Source organism: Apis laboriosa, unplaced genomic scaffold (assembly GCF_014066325.1).
Source record: "Apis laboriosa isolate Shangri-la unplaced genomic scaffold, ASM1406632v1 scaffold173_cov153, whole genome shotgun sequence".
NCBI lineage: Eukaryota > Metazoa > Arthropoda > Insecta > Hymenoptera > Apidae > Apis > Apis laboriosa.
Window position 1 is genome coordinate 750,995 of NW_025222150.1, and position 21,578 is coordinate 772,572.

The 21,578-nt window shown below is 24.9% G+C and overlaps 4 protein-coding genes across 18 annotated transcripts in view; 2 read left to right on the top strand and 2 right to left on the bottom strand.

Annotated features, from left to right (window-relative positions):
• LOC122711584 (toll-like receptor 7) overlaps window positions 1-9,490 on the bottom strand; it is a 50,060-nt gene extending 40,570 nt beyond the window's left edge. The window contains exons 1-3 of one of the 2 annotated variants that reach the window (XM_043930496.1): window positions 559-776; window positions 313-488; window positions 144-234 (exon numbers count right to left, since the gene is read on the bottom strand). The gene's annotated coding sequence lies outside the window, so the exon portion shown is untranslated. Of the gene's footprint in view, window positions 1-143; window positions 235-312; window positions 489-558; window positions 777-9,329 lie in introns of those variants that run through there. The other variant, XM_043930497.1, reaches the window with a different exon arrangement.
• LOC122711585 (calpain-B) lies at window positions 6,022-16,716 on the top strand. 10 transcript variants are annotated; one of them, XM_043930505.1, is made up of 16 exons: window positions 6,022-6,160; window positions 6,558-6,695; window positions 10,068-10,244; window positions 10,502-10,689; window positions 10,817-11,120; window positions 11,193-11,374; window positions 11,664-11,914; window positions 12,025-12,182; window positions 12,301-12,518; window positions 12,598-12,640; window positions 13,054-13,098; window positions 13,242-13,371; window positions 14,223-14,357; window positions 15,635-15,762; window positions 16,255-16,450; window positions 16,521-16,716. In XM_043930505.1, the coding sequence occupies exons 2-16, from the start codon at window positions 6,618-6,620 to the stop codon at window positions 16,604-16,606; spliced, it is 2,319 nt and encodes a 772-aa protein (XP_043786440.1). In that variant the 5' UTR covers window positions 6,022-6,160; window positions 6,558-6,617; the 3' UTR covers window positions 16,607-16,716. The 10 variants fall into 10 exon arrangements, with proteins under 10 accessions (XP_043786440.1, XP_043786441.1, XP_043786444.1 ...); XM_043930506.1 differs by lacking the exon at window positions 6,022-6,160 and having other exon boundaries at window positions 6,448-6,695; XM_043930509.1 differs by lacking the exons at window positions 6,022-6,160; window positions 6,558-6,695 and adding an exon at window positions 6,785-7,180.
• Window positions 16,717-18,090: 1,374 nt separating this feature from the next.
• Window positions 18,091-19,213, top strand: LOC122711608 (signal recognition particle 9 kDa protein). The gene is made up of 3 exons (XM_043930557.1): window positions 18,091-18,394; window positions 18,798-18,866; window positions 18,947-19,213. Exons 1-3 carry the CDS (start codon window positions 18,323-18,325, stop codon window positions 19,040-19,042), a joined length of 237 nt encoding a protein of 78 aa, XP_043786492.1. The 5' UTR covers window positions 18,091-18,322; the 3' UTR covers window positions 19,043-19,213.
• LOC122711607 (band 4.1-like protein 4) overlaps window positions 19,147-21,578 on the bottom strand; it is a 66,781-nt gene continuing 64,349 nt past the window's right edge. For 4 of the 5 annotated variants that reach the window (XM_043930551.1, XM_043930554.1, XM_043930552.1 and 1 more), the window contains 4 exons: window positions 21,319-21,477; window positions 20,160-20,433; window positions 19,546-19,652; window positions 19,147-19,281 (listed from right to left, as the gene is read on the bottom strand). In XM_043930551.1, coding sequence (XP_043786486.1) covers window positions 19,245-19,281; window positions 19,546-19,652; window positions 20,160-20,433; window positions 21,319-21,477 — 577 coding nt within the window. In that variant the 3' untranslated portion in view covers window positions 19,147-19,244. The remainder of the gene's footprint in view (window positions 19,282-19,545; window positions 19,653-20,159; window positions 20,434-21,318; window positions 21,478-21,578) is intronic. The other variant, XM_043930555.1, reaches the window with a different exon arrangement.

Sequence of the window (21,578 nt, forward strand, 5' to 3'; positions counted from 1 at the left end):
AGAAAAAGAGGGAAAAAAAAGGGTGACCGATTTCTCAGATCAAGTACCGAGAAATCCGATTGATATTATCGTTCTTGCCGTAAAAAAATTACCTGACTGTTGGTGCATGCAAAAATGAAATAAAATAGGATATCCTCACCTACCTCGTTGATTCGTTGTTAGCTTGTGAAAGAACGACAGATGATGAAAAGTCCATTTACTTTTAACATCGATCTCGTTGTATACGATCGTTAACTGCAAAAAAAAGAAAAAAGAAAAAAGAAAAAAGAAAAAATGAGGGAAGGGGGGGGATGGACAAACGAAAAGACAAACCTTTCGAAACGAGAAAAAGAGTACTGGCCCTTTTTTATTTTTCTTACAACGACGACGTACTTTACGTACGCGCAGCGTATGAAAGTCAACCACCATATATCTGTACGTGAAACGTAATAAAGACATGTTTGTGGAAAACAATGTATTATTATTCGTGATTCATTATTCTCGATAGACTGAAAAATAGTATTCAATATGTATCAATCAACGTCAATACCAATTAATTATCATTAACATGTTATATACCTATTATGTTCTTTCCTGGCTTTAGAAGTTAATCGTCGGATAGATAAATTATTAGTCATTTCTAGGGAAAAAAGACTTTTTCTCATTCATTTCGTTTAATTAATTAAAACTACTATCAACGGATAGATAATCACGTTTTGTTTTTTCTTGTTAATTAAAATGGAAGAAATATATATACATATTTTATAATATTTTTTTAATTATTATTTAAAAATTATTTTTTTATATTATTGTTTTAAATTAGCTATCATATTTATATTTATTTAGATATTATATTTTTATTTAAAAATTCATTTGATTGATTTAATAATGGATATATATAATTTTGATTTTAATTATAAATAATATAGCGAAAAAGAAAAAACACAAATTTAAAATTCTTGATCTTCAAATTCATATAATTAAATCCATTTATATTTGAAATTTAGATGACTATGAAATAGAAATATTAAGTATTTATATATTAAAAATAAATGAATGCTAAAGTAAATAATAATTCATTTGTAGATAGACAGATTTATTCGCTGAAAAATAAATGAAGAATAAATCTTTCACAAGCTATGAAGAATAAAATATTATGTAAAGATATAGATTGTCTAAAATTTTATTTGTATTTTGTATTTCAAAATACAAAGAATCTACTATTAAGACTACTAGTTTGATTGAGTTATTAAATTATGTATTATTGGATCATCTATGGGAAACTTTGAAGGAAAAATCAAGCAGATATGGAAATCCATACTGGAAAAAACTGATGATTCATTTGTTTGAATGAAACGAGATTAAAATAAAGTAAAATAACGAATTAAAATTTTTAGTATTATCAATTTTCTATGAATAATCTCTCAAACATATCATAGCATCATAACAAAATTGATAAAATATATTGTATTATATTTTTTATATCGAAAAAGTAAATTTCATCATCAGAGCTCAATGTTCAATGCAGTTTTTGAAACTTTTCTATCGAAGAGTAAAAATAACATTGTCATTTCGTTTATATTACAATCTACTGTCGGTAGCTGCTCCACCAGTTTCGTGTAGACGTACAAGCATCTGAAAATATATGTATATACATAACCGAAGAAAACTACAAACGACCAGACAAACGGATAGAAGCACAGGCATCGATGGTACGAAGAAGAAGGGGTACACTACGACAATTCGAGTGTAGTTTTCGGTGAACAGTGCGCGTTTGTGCCACCCTTTCGAGAATCTCGCGACTTACGATTATATTTACTGTTATAGTCATTATTAAAGAGATGTCGAATTACTCGTACTATTATGTGAAAGTTATCGACGATGGTACCAATAAGGCAAAAACTTATAAATTTTTGAAAGGGTAAGCTATGTTTTTGATCAGATGATTTTTCGATTTTGTATCATAATTATGATCCAGTTTTATTCTTTCACGATCATTCATTTCAATCTGTTCAATCAATTGTCAAATAATAATAAATATCATCTTCACGTTCAAGACTGTCCGTGTAATTGAAGAATGTGAAACATTGTCACGTTATTAGAAAATTGTTAATAAAGAACAAGACATTAGAGTGGAATACACGTGTTTTTCTACTAATGCACGTGACCAACATAGCCGCTAATTTCTCCAGAAAAGATGATTTATTCGTAGGAATCCTACCCTGTTTAAGCCGCCGGAGGACACATGGTCTACATATGGTCGCTACAATCTTCTGTCACGTTTGCTTCGAGGAGGACTCTCCGGTTCAGGTGATATCTATCATCCAGCGAACGCTATTTTCAAGGTCCGTGCTCGGTTAATCGCATATTTTTTAATGATTGTCATTAAATCAAATAACTTCTTTGACCGTAATTCACTCAAACGAGCGATCTATCCGCAAAACGAGAAAAACCTTTCTGGCGATTCACCAACGAATTTTTCTTCTATTCTTTTTCCTTTTTTCCTTGACTCCTTAATAATCTTTTACAGCTCATTTACTCGAAGACATTCCATGGAGTGAATAACACCGCGAACGAAATGAACTCGGCAAAGGCCAGAATGAAGTAGGCCTGACTATGCCCGAATAATGTCAGTAGGGGGGAAATTTTCTTCTTTTTTATTTCCAAGCACCGTTTGGAACGCCGCCAAATTTAACTTTAACATAAAACGAACCCCCTCTAGTATACGAGGTACCGGCCATAACGTAGAACGAATTCATATTTTTAGTCCCGTTACTGCCAAGGTTGTTACCCAGTTTTCTTGTCGTTGCCACATTTCAAAAGTATCTTCCAATATAAAGTCTTCTAATCTTTTGTTTAATGGCAATAATAATGATTTTCTGGCTGCAAAATATTATGTCTGATTAATTTATTTGTAGATGCATATAATATATGTGTCGTGCAATTGTAAGCATGATTGCTTTCGTATACGATCTGATAATATCTAATCATATTACGAAATTTAAATATAATACTAATGAAATATTTCATTAAATCTGGTTTAATTAATCGATGAAATACAATTAAATAATTTTTTTTTACGTCAAAAGGAATCATGTAATATTAATCACACTAATCGATTTTTTAAACTTGATATTTTGTTATATCTTGTTTAATTAATCGACGAAAAAAACTTAATTTTTAATTATTAGAAGGAATTTTATGAAACAAAATAATAAAAATAGATAAGATCGTCTAAATCTTCAAAATTAATATTTGAAAATGCATATCGGTAATGATTGCAAAATCAATTATTCTCTTCTGGCATATATATATAAAACTTCTGAAAGTGTATTTTAGTGTAAATTATTTTATGTAAAATACAATAAATTATGCTTGAAAACAATGTTAAAAAAAAATATGATATATAGATTCATTCTATAATCTTGATACTTATAATACAATTTTAAAGCTATAAATATAGATATCTATCTATCTAAGATTTAAAAAATATCAACCAAAATTTATCAACGCAATTGTTGCTATTGCTATCGTTAGATTATTAATCATTTATTTATCAAAAAAACTGTATCATTATTTCACAGTATTTCATTCTATTCATGAATTCTATTCATCAAAATCATATTTTATTTATTATTTCTTTCTTTTTTTATTCTTAAATAAAATTTTGATTAAAATTTTCAATCCTGGTTTATGCATAGCATTTATTTTTTTTCATTCGATTCATGACTTTGAAACGTAAACTAAATATAAAATAATGATATATGATTAATTGAATATTGAATATTTGAATATTATTGAGTTAATATATTCTGGTTGTTATAACAAAAAACGTTGTTACATTTAAATAGAAAATTGATTTAGTATAGAAAATGATACACACAGTATTCAAAATATTATACAAATTCTTTTATAATTATAAATCAAAAATTTAATATTAGAAAATTAGAAATTAGATTATTATTATTATTATTATTAAATTAGAAAAAGAATAAAAAAAGTATAAAAATAAAAAATTCTTTTAGATCAACATTTATCAAAAAAATATATATCTAATAACAAAAAAATTAAATATATTAAAAAATATTTAAAAAATGAAATATAATTACCATTATTTATTTATCCTATATCATTTAACTTTTATCGGATTTATTTGATTCTTCTCTCTAAAATTTAAATTTTATTAATATTCTAAAAATTTTAATTTTTCATAACCAAATATGTGAATAAAAAAAAAGAAATAAAAAAAATAATAAAATCCAAAAAATTTATTCAAATACAAATATTTATATTTTTAAAGTTATTTGGTTACGAAAAATCTTAATAATGATGACAATTCTTTTTAATGAAAAGAAATGAAAAAAAAAAAGAAAAATAATAAAATTCCATTCGATACCATTCTTGCATATAAATGCATGTTTTAATATACAACATCCTTAGCATTTCGACGCATCATGACGCCGACGCCGTCGTTTACTAGGCGAGGGAGGAGGTTGTTTTCGATTCAGACATTTATCTTTCGAGAAATTTAGTCAGTATATCGCGAGCACTTCAGCATCGAGGACGGTTATCGTGTATGACTTTCTCATCTACGAACAAAAATTTAACATAAGTTTAAGATAAGTTCAAGGAAACTACTGAGTATATCAAAAGATTTATATCATGTTCTAATATAAACAATAGATAGATTAACAAATGATACATATACTTCTATACATAGAATTTAAACAAAGAATCAATTTTGCATTAATTTCCTGATAGAAAGATTATCATTAAATTGAATTTTATTGATCGACTTGAGAATAGAGAGGGTAAGAAATCTTTTATACATAACTTTCACTTTATACGGCACATCTTCCAATCAATCATTCTCCTTGTCGATTTTATTTCGTTGAATTTTTCTTTATTAAATATATTAACACAATTATATATTATATTATATGAAAATCGATTGAAAATTATCAATGATTAATAAAAAATAATTCAATGTTAATAATGTAAAAAAAATGTGATATTTATTTCTTGCAGTTACAATTATATTACTTTTAACGATATTTCTATCATAGTTCTAGGAAATCATTCGATAATTGTTATTGCTTTAGGTAATTAAATGATTGTTTCATAATTCAATAATATGAATTGAACTGAAAGACGAAAGAAATATGTGGTGCATGTTAAAGTATAAAAATTTTCGATTATGCCTGGTTGTTTTAAGTTATATTATAATTAAAAAAAATGAATAAATATAAAAATAATTTGGAATTTTATGTATTTTTATTTTCGGTATAATCGTTAATTATTGGTATGCATAATCGGGATTATGTATAATTAATGTCAAGGATATGATGGATTAAATTTAGAGGTCAATAGAAAATAGAGTGACACATCATCAAAATCTACTTTCATATGATCTCCTTTAATGGCGCGATACTTTTTTATAATACGAAAAATATGATGAAATTCACATCCATTTCAAAAATAGATAAATTCAGTAATTTACTAAGAAGCTAATAAATATTATATTTCTATATTTTAAATTCACATATATTATTAAATATTATTAGCATTAATTAAGTTACAATAATAAAATATTTAATAAATAAGAAAATTATAGACACAACTAAAATAGTTTGTTAGAAATTAATATTATTTTATTATATTATATTAAATTTTTTTTCTTTATTATAAATATCATTTTTAATATCACAAATATTTAAAATAAATATTTAAAATAATAAATATAATATAATTATTTTGATTTAAATAAAAAATGCAGATATGAAATTTCTCATATTCATCGATTAAAAAAATTATATCCGACATTTTTAAAACTTTGGTTATATATAATTTTTAACTGATTTACATTTCATCACTAGTATATAAATTTATTTTTACATTTACCTTTGATAAGAGCTTCTTCTAAGAAAATCCGATAATAATATTACAAACAATAAAATGAAATTATATTCTTTTGTAGTAACATAATCTTATTTCAGAACTGGAAAAAAGATGCAACCAAAGCGTTACGAAACTATAATAAAAAAGTATATAACAGATCAAATAAGTTATATATAAATAAGTTGTATAGTAATATATATATGTAATCACAAAACAAAAACATTTATATATGTATATATCCGCAATTAAATCGTTAGTCATTCGTTCTCCGCATTTATATCACGTAAGTTAACAAAACGTTAAAACAATTTACTGCAATTTAATAATACTTACAATAGATTTGAATAGTATGACGTACATCAAGGTTGATCCAAAAAATATTTTTCCTAACAAGTGCTCAGAAAACCATCGAATCATGTTAAAAACTATGTATGTCTTGAAGTTTCATGCAGTAAGTTAGATGTCAGTGCGATCGAAACATGGAGCCATTTATGCACATTAACAAGTTGTTATCAAATCATTCACAATAGCGTTACTCTTATCAATTGATAGATTGATAGTATTCTAATTTGCATTTAAGTGCATAATTTTTTAAGTGCATTTTATTAAAAAGAAAATTCTAGAATTCTTAAATAGTTTGTTAAGTGATATATTTTTATTAATTTTATATTTATATATAGTTTGGGATTTTAACAACAAAGGATATTTTATATAAACCAATAAATCATAGCTAAAGCAAAATGAATCACTTTTCATATGGATGGAAACAAGAAATAAGCGAACCAGAATTTATAAAACAAGAAGCATCGAAGGCGGAAGTGAGTATTAATATCAGATTATAATTTTATCAATGTTAATTGTAAAGCAATTTTGTATTTTATATAATAAAGGCAAATATCTATTGCATCATTATGCAATAAAATTAATTGAAGCCTTTATTGCGTTTCTAAAATTCAAAAGATCGCGCTTTCATAGATTAATTCTTGTCATATTTCATAGATGGTGCTATTTTATTAAGCCGCGTACACATCAAAATAATAGAAATAAATGAAACCAAATAAAATCAAATATAAATAAGTTAGATATAATAACTTTATACCGGTAGTTTGCATATAACATTTTGACATCTTGTAACAGTAAGGTTATGCTAAGAAATAAAATGTTCATACATTTTACATGATTTGTTTCAGTAGTAATAGTTTAATATATAATAGTTGACAGTGTGTGATATAAAAAAAATTATATTTGTGAAAAGTTCTGTGCATTACTATGGTGTATAACCGTGTCGTGTGACGAAACATAGGTGAGGGTAAGAAAAGAATGAGCTCAGTTCTCGTTTCCAGACCTATCAACATAACGGTTCTATATCCGTACTGTGAAATCTCGTGAAATAGCAGCATTAATATTCCGTTAATTTTCGTTTATCGTAATCTAAATCATTTAGTTTTACATAGAGCACATGATATGAGCTAATCATGGACTAAGAAAATTTTTAACATTAATTGAAAACATTTAAATACTGTGAAAAATAGATATTTAGTGATTAGTGGTGATCGTGTTAGATTAGTCAGGATTCAGGGCGTAACCATTGTGAAAAATGAGTTATTACGACAATAGGAATGGAACTGTGCTTAACGATGTGTTCGTTAAGACAGCGGTTGAGGTCAAACGATTTCTCCCGTCACTTTTCAACATCAAAGTGGTAGGCGTTTTTGAAGCGTTTTGATAAACTTTTTAGAGCTTTAGTTCGATATATTCTAACGCGATTAGAATTGATTATTAATAAAATCTTTTACTTATTTAAAAATTTGTTATAAAATATGTTTTCAATATTTTTATCTGTAGGATAACTATTTCAAAAGTTTATTGCGTCTCGTCTTGTAAATTCTTTGTCTCTTTTTTGAGATAAGAATTACATATTTATACGTTTGCTTACTAATAATACTTAGAAGTGATGAAATTTCATTTGCTTATTAGATTCTATATAATATAATTTAGAGAAAAACAATCACGAATATTTTATTTTATTTTAACTAAATATACATTTATATCATTTTTGAAAAGTAACGGACATTTTTAGGATTTACAATTTAAATTAAATTACTCTGTTTATCGTGGCATTTAAACGAAGGCAAGGCAATTTGCCTGTACATAAGTTTTTTGTGTTATTATTATTATATAATATTCTTTATACGTATGATATTAAAGTAATTTAAAACCGGATATTGAATTAAATTTAATTGAGATAGTATTTCAATATGCGCATGATCTTCAATTTTTAAATTTATAAACGACTTTTTTTTCATTGAGAATATATATAATATAATAATTTATTTTTACCAAATTAGTTGAAGTTTTTCAATTTAATTTACATTAATATGAATTAAATAAAAGTTTTCTAAAAATTTTAAAATGAAAAAAATTTCACTTTAAAAAATATAATAATCGAAATATTTAAAAAAATTTATCAATTAATAAATAATTAAAAATATTTGAAACATTATATTTTATTATATTGTATATATCATAATAAATTCATTTGTATTAAACAATAGAAGTGTATATATATATATATATGACAATTTATAACAATTTTGAGATATAAATGTTGAACAATTGTTTATTTTTCATTAATTTAATATTTTTAATATTGATTCGACTATTAGAACTACAAATGAAAATGATTATTTTCAAAGGTAATGACGTTGATTGTGATAATTTAATCAATACATACGCATTTTTTATCTAACGATATGCTTGCAGAGAATATGATTAAAATAAAATATTTTCATCATGCGTCATATCTTACTATTCATTCATTGTACATACAATAAAACAAGTGTTAAGATAAAAAAAAGTTTCTTATTGATAAAATTTATCTATGATTTTTAAAGGAATTTTTTTAATATAATTTATTTTAATATTAGCTATAATTTTTATAAAAAATTACTTTATTAAAATGTAATTTTTAAAGAAATAACAAGTCTATATTCTGAAATAATAATAGTTAATAGGGTTAAAATATTTAATTCTAACATTCAGTTTTTTTTTTTATTTTTTCATATCTTTTTTTAATATTACACTGTATGATTCATCGTAGAGATAAATAGAGATTAAAATCTATTAGTAAGTCATCATTACTGACATTAACTTTCATGCGTGATTTCATGCTTAATATTTCATACCTAATAAAAATTAATTATAACTCAAATATTTGAAATTAATAAATTTTTCAAAAATTTTTTTATGTAATATAAATATGTTATCAAAAAGATTCTAGAAGATGTCAATGTATAATTTAATGATCCGAAAAAATAATTTATTATTCTAGGATTAAATATTTTTTTTTCAATAGAACGATTATAGTCCATTTATTTCTGAATTTTAGTTTTATAATTGTAATATATTTTGTTATTGAAAATCAAAGAATAAAAACACATTATATTACTTACCTAGTAGATCATCTCATCTAGTACATGTAGACTTGATAGTACGCACTATGTGACTAATATTTGAAATAGAATTTTATCTCTGCATATCTCTTTATGTCGTATCGGCAATATTTTGTAATCTAAATTAAATGTGGTTAGGTTTTTCATCCGTTCGTATTATGATAACGCATATATTATAAATTTAATCACAGGTTTGCAATAACAGTATATTTTCATCCATAATCGAAAGCTTTAATTTCCTTGTTACAATAAAATTGTTTAAATGATCAACAAAATAATTATAATTTTTCTTTTTTTTTTCTTTGAATAATGATAATTTTAATGTAATTTTGCCTATGTCGAATATATCAAAATGGAACGAAAACAGAAATATATAAGTTACAGATATTTGAATTATGAGCAACAAAATGTAGCTGAATTGAAATTATCACCGAGATTAGAATTTAACAAAAAAATTAATATCGAGAAAGAAAATTCAATTCCTATTTCTGGTACTATTCATTCTGGTAAATTTCATTTGCATAAAGAGGAAGGAAAAAGTACAAATTCTGAGCCAAAATCGACAAAAGCAAAGAAAACGTACAAAAATAAACCTCTAAGAACATTTAAAAATTTTATTGGGAAATCCTGTTACAACGTAGGCTATCTTGGAATTGTTATTTAAAATTATCTACAAGAAGAAACAAAAGTTATAATTCGCATAAAAAAATGTGCCAAAAAATATTGTTTTTGTTTTAGTTAGGAGAAAAAGGATCTGGCTTCAGGCCACGAGCAGTGGTTCAAGATTTTCAGAAGCTCAGGGAAGAATGTTTGTCAACGGGAACATTATTCGAGGATCCCGAATTTCCAGCGGACGATTCATCGTTATATTTTTCAAAAAGGCCCGACAGATACATAGAATGGAAACGACCTATGGTAAGAAATTTCATATATACATACAATATTTATATGCAGAATTCAAATAAAATTTTAAGAGAGAAAGAAAGAAGAAAGAAAGAAAAAGAAAGACAAAAGAAGACAAAAAGAGAGAAATTATTTTATAATTCATTACTGAATTAAGTAAAGTATTATTATTAAGTAATTGGATAAAATTGAAAAATTATTCCTTATAGATTAATTTCCTTATAGATTTAAACAAGATTTTTAAATTACTTTATACTTTATTATAACAGGAAATTGCGGACAACCCTCAACTGTTCGTTGAAGGTTTTTCCCGATTCGATGTTCAGCAGGGCGAATTAGGAGATTGTTGGCTGCTGGCAGCGGTTGCAAATCTCACTATGGATGCCAATTTATTTTTTCAAGTAGTTCCAGAAGATCAGAGTTTTGAGGAAAATTATGCTGGTATCTTTCATTTCAGGTATTTCTATGATTAGTTGAATCATTTCAAAATGATTATATATATATATATATATATATATATATATATTATACTTCGTAAACGAAAAATGTTTATTCGTATAAATTTTTATGTTTGTTAAAAATAGATTTTGGCAGTACGGTAGATGGGTAGATGTGGTTATCGACGATAGATTGCCAACTTATCGTGGTGAATTGGTATATCTACATTCAGCTGAAAGCAACGAATTCTGGAGTGCTTTATTAGAGAAAGCATATGCGAAACTTCATGGCTCGTACGAAGCATTGAAAGGTGGAACTACTTGTGAAGCCATGGAGGACTTTACGGGTGGTGTAACAGAAATGTATCAGATGGATGAAACACCTCCAAATCTATTTAATATTCTCTTAAAAGCTTACGAAAGAAACTCGCTGATGGGCTGTTCAATAGAGGTATAATTTGATGGACGTTTTCTTAAATTCAGTGATCGTCGAATGCATAAATAAAATAAGTTACTATTTTAGCCTGATCCAAATATATTGGAAGCTGAAACACCTCAAGGTCTGATCAGAGGCCATGCTTACAGTATTACACGTGTTAAATATGTAGAAATTCAAACGCCTAATCAGTATGGAAAAATACCTTTACTTAGACTTAGAAATCCATGGGGTAATGAAGCAGAATGGAATGGTCCATGGAGTGATCAGTAAGTTAAATAGATTTATGGAGGCATTAAATTATAAATGTAGATTCCAAAAATATATAAAGAATTCTATTTTCTGAATTCTCAACTTTTGTTTTTTTTCTTATTTAAAAAAATTATGAATATTATTGAAACATGAGTAAATATATATGCAAAATATTAATGAAACACGGATATGGATTATTCGTAAAAAAATTTTTACAATGAAATATTCTTATGAGCTAACTTATAGAGAGTCACATCTTGTTTCACATAATGATTTTGTTTAATAAAATAAATTTTTGCGTAATAGGTCTCCAGAATGGAGATTTATTCCTGATCATGAGAAAGAAGAATTAGGTTTGACATTCGATATGGACGGTGAATTTTGGATGTCATATCATGACTTTATCAAATATTTTACACAATTAGAAATATGTAACTTAAATCCAGACTCGTTGAGCGAGGACGATTTAAATGCTGGTAAAAAGAGATGGGAGATGAGTGTATTTGAAGGAGAATGGGTACGTGGTGTTACAGCAGGAGGTTGTAGGAACTTTTTAGGTAAACATTTCTTATTATTTAATTTTTTAATTTAATCCTTATTTAATCATTTTCTGTTTCTATTATTCTGTTATAAAATAACAATGAATATCATTTTTAATAAATTATAGAAACTTTTTGGCATAATCCACAATACCGAATTACATTGGAATATCCTGATGAAGATGATGATAAGTGTACAGTTATTGTTGCATTGATGCAAAAAAATAGGCGAGCACAGAGGAGAATGGGTGCAGAATGTTTGACAATTGGATTTGCGATATATCACGTAGGTGTTCATATTATAATTATAATATTATAATATTAACGAATATTTCATGCCTAATAAAAAATATTAATATCATTTTATTATGAAAAACAATATATTGATTATAATGATTATATAGTTGGAATATCCTGAACGGTTACCTAAACCATTAGACATTAATTTCTTCAAATATAATGCATCAGTTGCAAGATCACCAGCATTTATAAATTTACGAGAAGTAACGTGCCGTTTCAAATTACCACCTGGTGTGTATTGTATAGTTCCAAGTACATTCGATCCTAACGAAGAAGGTGAATTTTTGTTAAGAATCTTCTCTGAAAATAAAAATAATATGCAGTAAGTATATCTTTTTTTATAATAAGAACTTTATTACAATAAAAATTTAAAATTTATATTAAAATTATATTTTTTTTAGAGAAAACGATGATGAAGTTGGTGTTGGAGAAGTTGATGATAGGGTAAGATATTTATATTTATAATTAAATATATTATATATAAGTATTAAAAATATCAATATAAAAATTTATGTTTTAATATTTGTTTTTTCAAAAACAATTACTGTTAATAAATAAATGTGTATAGATCGCACAATAATAGATTTTGCACCATCTATAGTATTAACACATAATAATATGCAAAATAGTTCTATTTATTTATGCATTTATATATTGATAATATTTATTTAATATGCTAAGCTTTAATAGTGCTTTTAAAAATATTCTTTATTGTGAAAATATATAATATATATATAATATATGTATATCATATCCAATTGCATAATCAAGTTAATCAAAAAAAATTTAATTAATAATCGTGAATTATAATTAATAATTATAACAATGTTTGCATGTTGATATTGCTTGGCGAATAGATCATTAATCCTAAAAGTGCTGATGAACACGCTGATGGAGATAAGGTAAATATTTGCACGCTAATATTCATCCAAGTGTTTCAAATATTTTATAATAATTATTATTAAAACTTAATTGTTTAATAATAAAATTTATCATTTCATATTATTCATTTCCATATTAAAATTTCAATATTCCTATTTTTTAGGTTCGAGATGAACCAGAGCCAGATCGAAATGCAGAAAAAGTTCGAGAATTCTTTAAAAAGCTTGCCGGTGACGATATGGAAGTAGATTGGATGGAACTGAAGGAAATTTTAGATTTTGCGATGCGAAAAGGTATGATTACATTTTAATTTATTTATATTAATTTTTAATATTACAAATGAAGAATAATATTATAAGTGAAATTTATGAAAAAAATATATCATATTTAAGAAAATGTAATATTTATGATTTTAGAAATAAGTTATGGTATATAATCTTACAATTCTTTTATTTTTTGTTTTGGCTATTCGCTTATTATTAAGAAAAGGTTTTGTAATATTTGTAAAGCTTTTACAATAATGCTTTTTTGTTATTAATCATTCGTTCAAAATACTTTATAAAGTGACACGCAAATAGTACTATGCATTCTGGTTTTAGTAGTTTGTTAATGCACTGTTTCGATTAATTCATTTTCATCGTGAATCAATTATTGTGTGAATGCTAATGTAACGCAAACTTCACTTTCGTTCATTCTTGTGCATGTTTCGTTTCTTTCTGTATACATAATTACTTCATACATACTTCATACATAAATACATTTGGGTATCTTTTAAGAGACAGAAATACATAAAGTCTATATAATTAATTTACATTTTGTTTAAACTTGTTTATTACAATATGTATATAACATAATGGCGATTAATAAATGACTATTTAATTAAGATTTTTTAATTCACTCTTAAATTAATAATTGAAAATTTTTAAATTTTAATTAATTTAGAAACGATAGAAATTAATTAAATTTTTCGACAAAGCTTTTTTTGTAATGATATTAAGTATGTTATAATTGATATAAAATAAAGAATTCTAGAAAAAAAGATTTATATTAATATAATATTATTAAAATTTTAACATATATCGATTTGACCCGAATGTACATATGTAAAATTTAATGTTAACATGTAGCTGTATGTTACGGGTAGAACTACCACAGTCGGCTCGTCGTAGTGAAGTTCATGCCCCTGAATCTGTACAAGGAAATGGTTCGTTTATCGACACTCTCATCTCACTGCTGTGCGGCATTCTTTGTAATAATGAACAGTACAATAAGACTGTAGGTAAGACATCATCCAGTATATGTATATACTTTATCCTACAGATCATTATTCCTTATATATGTAAAATAATTTTAAAAATTATTTTAGAATGTCCTTCACAGAAAAAGAATTGCTCGATTACTAAAATATTTTGTTGAAAATATTAAGAATTTTTGAATATAGATCATAATTTTTTTTATTTTTCTTTTGATAATATTATAGTAAGTATATATTTATTTTTAAATTTTTACCAATTTATTTTATAATTATAATTTTTATAACTTGTATTTAGAAATTAATTATTAATAAAATTTTAATAATTTTAATGATAACGACTTGGATCCTGTAAATCTCAAATTTCTTTTTATAATTCATTGAAAATCATTCAATTATTTAAAATATTCATGTGCCATCATAAATTTCTATTATTTTGATTAATAATTAATAATATGTATATTTATGATGTTTGATGAAAAATTAGATTCCAAAATAGCAGTATAATATATAATTATATTATATCATATATAATATATAATTAATAAAAAGATTAAATCATAAAATTGTAAATGAACAATTGATTTTTATCTTTTAATGAAAATAATATTTTTTAAAGTTACAAATTTAAACATAAATCGACCAATTCTTTTTCTATACATAATTTTAGGAAGCGAGATTTGTTCTTAAATTTTATGTTGTATTATGTTATCTAAAATTTTATGTTATGTTATCTAAAATTTTTTTAAATAAAACTAAAAATTATTAAATATATCAGACTAAGCGAATCATTTTCGAAATGAAATGAAATTTAAAAATAAAGAATCAATAAATTGAACAGATTAAATAGAAAAATTATTATTTATCTTAACAAAATCTGCTTATAATTTGTAGTAAAATATTTAATAATCAATAACAAAACATAAATGCAAAAGCAATTCAAAAGCTTGAAGAACAGATAATTAAGTTTGTGCATGTGTCTTTGTCACGAAAAAGATATTTAACGAGCTTGGAAATAATTTATTAAACTTTTATTTCAGAATGTAAAAATGTAGCTTTATTATAATGCTACTAATTACAGTCTATTGTTATTTATTTATATTGTATTTATATCTGTAATGTTGTCGTCGTTAATTTTATAGCGATAACTCCTTATTATCTTTCTGCTTTATGTACTTTATATTTCATAATTTTATATTAATGAAAATATATAATGTAAAAAGAATAATATGAATTTAACATGATAGTATCATATAATATCACATAAATGAATATCACAAGCGAAAGTGTTTTTTCTATTTCAGAAACAAATAATAAAGGATTCAGTAAGGATGTATGTCGTAGCATGGTAGCTATGCTAGATGTAGATCATTCTGGAAAACTCGGATTTGAAGAATTTAGACAATTATGGACCGATATAAAGAAATGGAGGGTACGTTAATTTTTTATAAAAATAAATCGTAAAAAAATGAAATTTTTGATTAAGAGACATTTAAGATCTTATTTAGAAAATCAAAATTGTTGGAAATTTTACAAAATTTTCTTTAAATAATAATATTAATAATTTGAATATAAAGTGTAACAATTATTATCTACAAGTAGAATGAGAATCTGTTAATGTTTAATTAAACAAATCTATATTTACTATTAAAATAAGTTATTTGAATAAGTTTTTTTTTTTACTTTAAAAATTTATTATTAAATATGAATAATTAAATATTTTAGTTCAAATATTTTAAACTATAATATATAATTTATATTATTTTTACTTTTTAAAACATCAGAAAATTGAAAATTTAAATAAATAAATTAGAATACAATATTTCATTGCACTATCCAATTTTAACTTATAAAATATAACTATAAAATAAATAATTATAATTAAATTATAACATTAGAAACATTAAAAATAATGAATTTCCAGGCTGTGTTTAAATTATATGACAGAGATGAAACGGGACATTTAAGCGCGTTTGAATTGAGACAAGCATTAAATAGCGCGGGTTATCGGCTCAATAATCACATTCTAAATATCTTAGTGCATCGTTACGGAACAAAAGATGGTATGATCACCTTCGATGATTACATAATGTGCGCAGTACGACTTAAAACAATGATAGGTAAATGAATAAACACTAATAAAATATCTAGAATATAATATAGCATAATTATCATGTTTGTTGTTTTCAGATATTTTCAGAGAACGCGATCCAGATTTAACTAATACGGCAACATTCACAATGGAAGAATGGATAGAGAAGACATTATATTCATAATGTAATGCATTTCAAAATTATTGACAAGGAGAGACAAATATTTCCATATTTTAAGAAATTTTTCTAAAATTGATTTAATGTAAAATAAAAATGCAAGAAACATGTTAAATAGATTAAAAAAACATATATTTAGAAAAAATGTTTTATGTAAATTTTACATGTGAATACGTAAAATTCTTATAAATTCTATTATCAAAATTTCATTTAAAAAATATACATAAAAAGGAAAGTATTATATTTAAAATTTTGCTATCTATAATATTTATCCATTATATATATTTTTTTGGTATATATATCTGTAGACAGAACCTGATATTTTGTGCCTTAATATATTTTTATATATTTAAATTTGAATTTTTTTAAATAATAATAATTTATTAGAACACATGTAGAGTAAACTTAATCTATATTTTATATAACGAACTCTACATTAATTATTTTAATATTCCTTAAATTCATTATCATATTCCTCATTGTTACATTTGCAATGATTCAATGCAATGATATTCATTGATTGCATATAAGAAAATAAAATTGTAAAATTTGAAAATATATTTAAATTCTAATCTAAATAAAATTTAAGAATTTTTTTTTTAGAATTATATTTTTATTTTCCCTATATAAATATTGTAAAATCTTTATTATCTAGTTTAATTAAATATATANATTATTTATATATATACATATAAATAATAAACTTGTTAAAAAATTTATACATATAGTATATTGTTAAATTAAATTATATAAAATATTTTAATCTTAATTAAAATTTAATAAGATTAAAATATTCTTTTCTAACCTAAAATATATCAAATGTATAAAATATCTATATAATATATAAATAAATAAAATTAAACACATATATTTATAATATATATATTACACATTATACCTATAATATAAAAATTGGATGACTATGTTAAGATTTATTATTATTATATCAATAAGTTAAATAAATAAAAATAAAAAGACAACAGATAAAACAATCAGATATCGGTGCTGTTTCTTAGCATTTAGAGTTTATGGAATAAGTATAGACAAGGAGAGTTAACAAAAAGACAAAGACAGATAGAATAAAAATATTGAAATCAGCGCCATCTCTAGAGTGCCGTAAATGAAACAAACGTATAAAGGATAGTGAATAATAAGAAAAGGATAGAAATAGAACAAGAATTTTGACTCTCAGCGCCATCTCTTAAATAACAAAAGTAACTTTTTTTACAAAATACTCAAAGGATGGCGCTAATCTTCAATTCTTACCCTACTTTATCCTACTTTTGAATAAATATCTTCAATATTCGAAAGATGGCGTTAATAGTCAATTTTTACTATATTATCTATCTCTATCCTTCATTTATTATTTATTGTCCTTTTTATATATGTTTAATTTGCGGCACTCTGGAGATGGCGTTGATTTCAATATTTTTATCCTATTTCTATCTTTTTTCCATCATTTGTTCACTTTATCCAAAAGCTAGTGCATCGATATTAGTGTCGATATTCAATATACTGATTTATCCATAGGGGCCGCCACGAATACAATTTCTTTTTGTCCATTCCAGTTTCAATAAGACATCTGTCTATATTTTTCTCACGTTTTGTAATTCTTATAAACAAAGTTTTTTCTGGCAATGCATTAAATATTATCTGTATAATTATATCTCTAAATATCTAATTCTAATTATCTATATAATTTTTACTTTGTTACTAATAAAAATGACGTATTTAAATTCGTGGGAAGAATTCGAAAAAGGTGCTGAGAGGTTATATCTTCAAGATCCAATGAAGGTATATTTTATATTAAACTATTATTAACTTATTCAATTTTTTATAAGAATTGTATTTTTTATTATATAATTGTATTTAATTAGTAACATATTGATTAAATATAAATATTAAATTATAATTGTGATATGACAACATGATATCATTTAAATTCTAATTAAATACTACATAATTTTTTGAAGTGAAAAAATAATATTATTTTAAATATATAGAATTTTTATATTTATTAATTTAGGTATAAATAAGTGTTTATTTTATAAAAAATTAATATTTATTTTATAATTAAAATTAATCAATTGTTCAATATTAAATTAAAGATACAATTAATAAAATTTATGGAAATTGATAGTATTTATAAATAGTTTAATAATTATGAAGTTTATAATTTATTGTTTTCTTTCTTTAGGCTCGGTATACAATGAAATATTGCCATAATAAAGGTATTTTATGTCTAAAACTTACAGATAATCGAACGGTAAGCTTTATTCTTATACAACTTACCTTATAATTTTTAAAAATGTATTTAAATAATATATTTATAATTCTTTTTTATAGTGTCTACAATATAAAACGGAAATAGCACAGGACTTGAAGAAAATGGAAAAATTTATAGGAAATTTGATGAGGCATATGGCATCTAAGGAGAGCTAAATAAGGACTAGATAAAATTAGGGACATTTTTAAATCAAGGAATAAAAGTGCTGCGCATTTAATTCATGTTTATGTTGTTCCATTTCATAAGATTCAGTGACTGATGGGATTATAGATATTTAATTTGAATGAGGTATAAAAATTTTCTTAAATATACAATATGTGCATAAATGTCTATTTGTATTTATTTAAAGCTTCATGCTCAATTCGGGCGGTTCCGTTGCCTCCTTGTTAAAGTTCTGAAACAGTACAAAATAAAATGTATCATAGTATATAAGTAACAATTTATTTAAAAATAAATTTCTAAATAAATCATTAAAAAATGTAAAAATGTGATCTTTATTTGAAAAATACCAATACTTTTTAGAAAGTGTAACTATGTCTATATGTTTGTAACAGCAGCATATAGTGCATTAGTTATTAATAAAGCCAAACTTAATTTTAATTCTTTACTAGATATTATTGTAAGAGAGAAGCACAAAGCAATGAAAAGAAGCACTTACGATATAATGGGCTGAAGAACAGCATCCAGAGTAGTATCAACAGGAGGGTAGATTTCTTGATTTGAAGACAGTTCATAGCGTACCTCTCCCCCTAATTGCATTTGCGGCTATACCAAACAAAACTATTTTACTAATTTACTATGCAGAGAATTGTACAATACAATACACTACACGTATTAGCAACAGCATTTTGTTGAATCAATTCTTCTTATTACTCTATAATTAAAAAGAAAGGAATAAAATGCTGTGGCTAGCAGAAGAAGAAATAGCAAACCTTAACCACATATTTTTTATAAAAAGCGCTTAGTGTGTTTAAAAGATCTTTATATAATGATAAGAGCGATTTCAATAAACATAATTTTATCTATAAATTCAAAAGATTATAATAATCTTTTATTCTTTCTTAAAAGCAAAAAGCTTAAACTACTTGAAGCAAAAGTGTTACCCATTATTTTCTGATAACATAAATAATAACATAATGAATTAAAATTACGTATAAAGACTAAAATGTATATAGAAAATAACGAGTTTCACTTGAAACCAAAACTGGTAACCAAAATCAATAAACGAAGAAATAAACGTTGTTATAAACGAGCAAGCAAAAAAATACATACTACCCGAGTAGGCTTAGCGCTGTCGGCAGAGCTTGAGCAGCAACTTGAAAATTCTTGCGGTGTACTTTCCCCGAGCCCACTGTCCACGTTACTTCCTATCAATATTCTGTTGTTACGTGTATAATAAAAGTCCTTCCTCATATTGCACTCGCTCCTATTACCATCGTAGTATTTTATATCAACTTGACTCGGTCTGGTTGGTGGCAAATTATAACTTCCATCGTGACTATGTTGTATCATTCTTCTGTTTCTTTTGCCAACGGATCCGATCGTTCTGAAAGTGATTCCTTGACAATCTTGGGATATCACGGCAAAATTTAAGCACATCCCAGATCGGACACCATTACGACATCGATGCATATGTAATACATTTTAGTTTACCAAATGTTCATAACATGGTTAATACATACTACGAGCCATATTGCATTCCTTATAGCGATACACATTTTTATTCACATTAAAACACTAAATTTTACGTAACAATTTCTTCATTCGTCGATCATTTACATTACGCCAATATATTTTAAAAGTCTACAAATATTTTTTTAGAATGATATTACCGGCTACCTATGAGAAAAAAATGTTTCAGGGATTCGAGTCATCTGGCACAATGAAGATCCGGATCGTTGACAATGATTAATAAACCAGAACTTCAACACTCCCATATACCGATCTCATTTACTTAACAATTAACACGATGCATTATTATACCATACACAAAGTACACAACAAACATTTCAATAGAAAAAAAACACACATGAAAAAATGCTACAATTTTTCTTGCTATAACTTACATTCATGGAACACCAATGTATTTTTCATGGAATAGCGAAAGCATCAGTATAGGTGCCAGCCAGGAAATAAATAAACAGGTGCAACAAGCTGTTAATCTCATCGATTTATTAAAGACCTGCCATGCTTTAAATAAATAATAAGGGGCATGCTTAAAAGTAATTCATTTACATGCTCTCTGAATAAATTAAAAAAAAAAAAAAAAAAAGAAAAGAAAAAAAAAAGAAAAAAAAAAGAAAGAAAAAAAGAAAAAAAAAGACACCACATGCAATGGGAAACATTTCAAACAATGACTACGGATCCCGTCTCATCCTCCAACTGTGGAGGATGACTGTGGATGTTGCAGGCCGTCTTGAGATCATCGTACCTAGGTAGGGACGACGAGTCTGCATCGTCCAATCGAGAATTACTAGATTGTAGAGTACATTGTTGCACGGACGTTTGCGATTGAACCACCGTATATGGTATCTCTCGTCGTTGCTGTTCACTCATTCCAGAAGTATCGACTAGTCCAAACTCCAAGTGTCTGGAAAATCAGCCATTGTTTCATTGTTTTACGTTATGCATTGTGCTACACAATGAAGGAAATTTATTAATTTTGTAGGAACTTCGTTGTGTTATAATTAT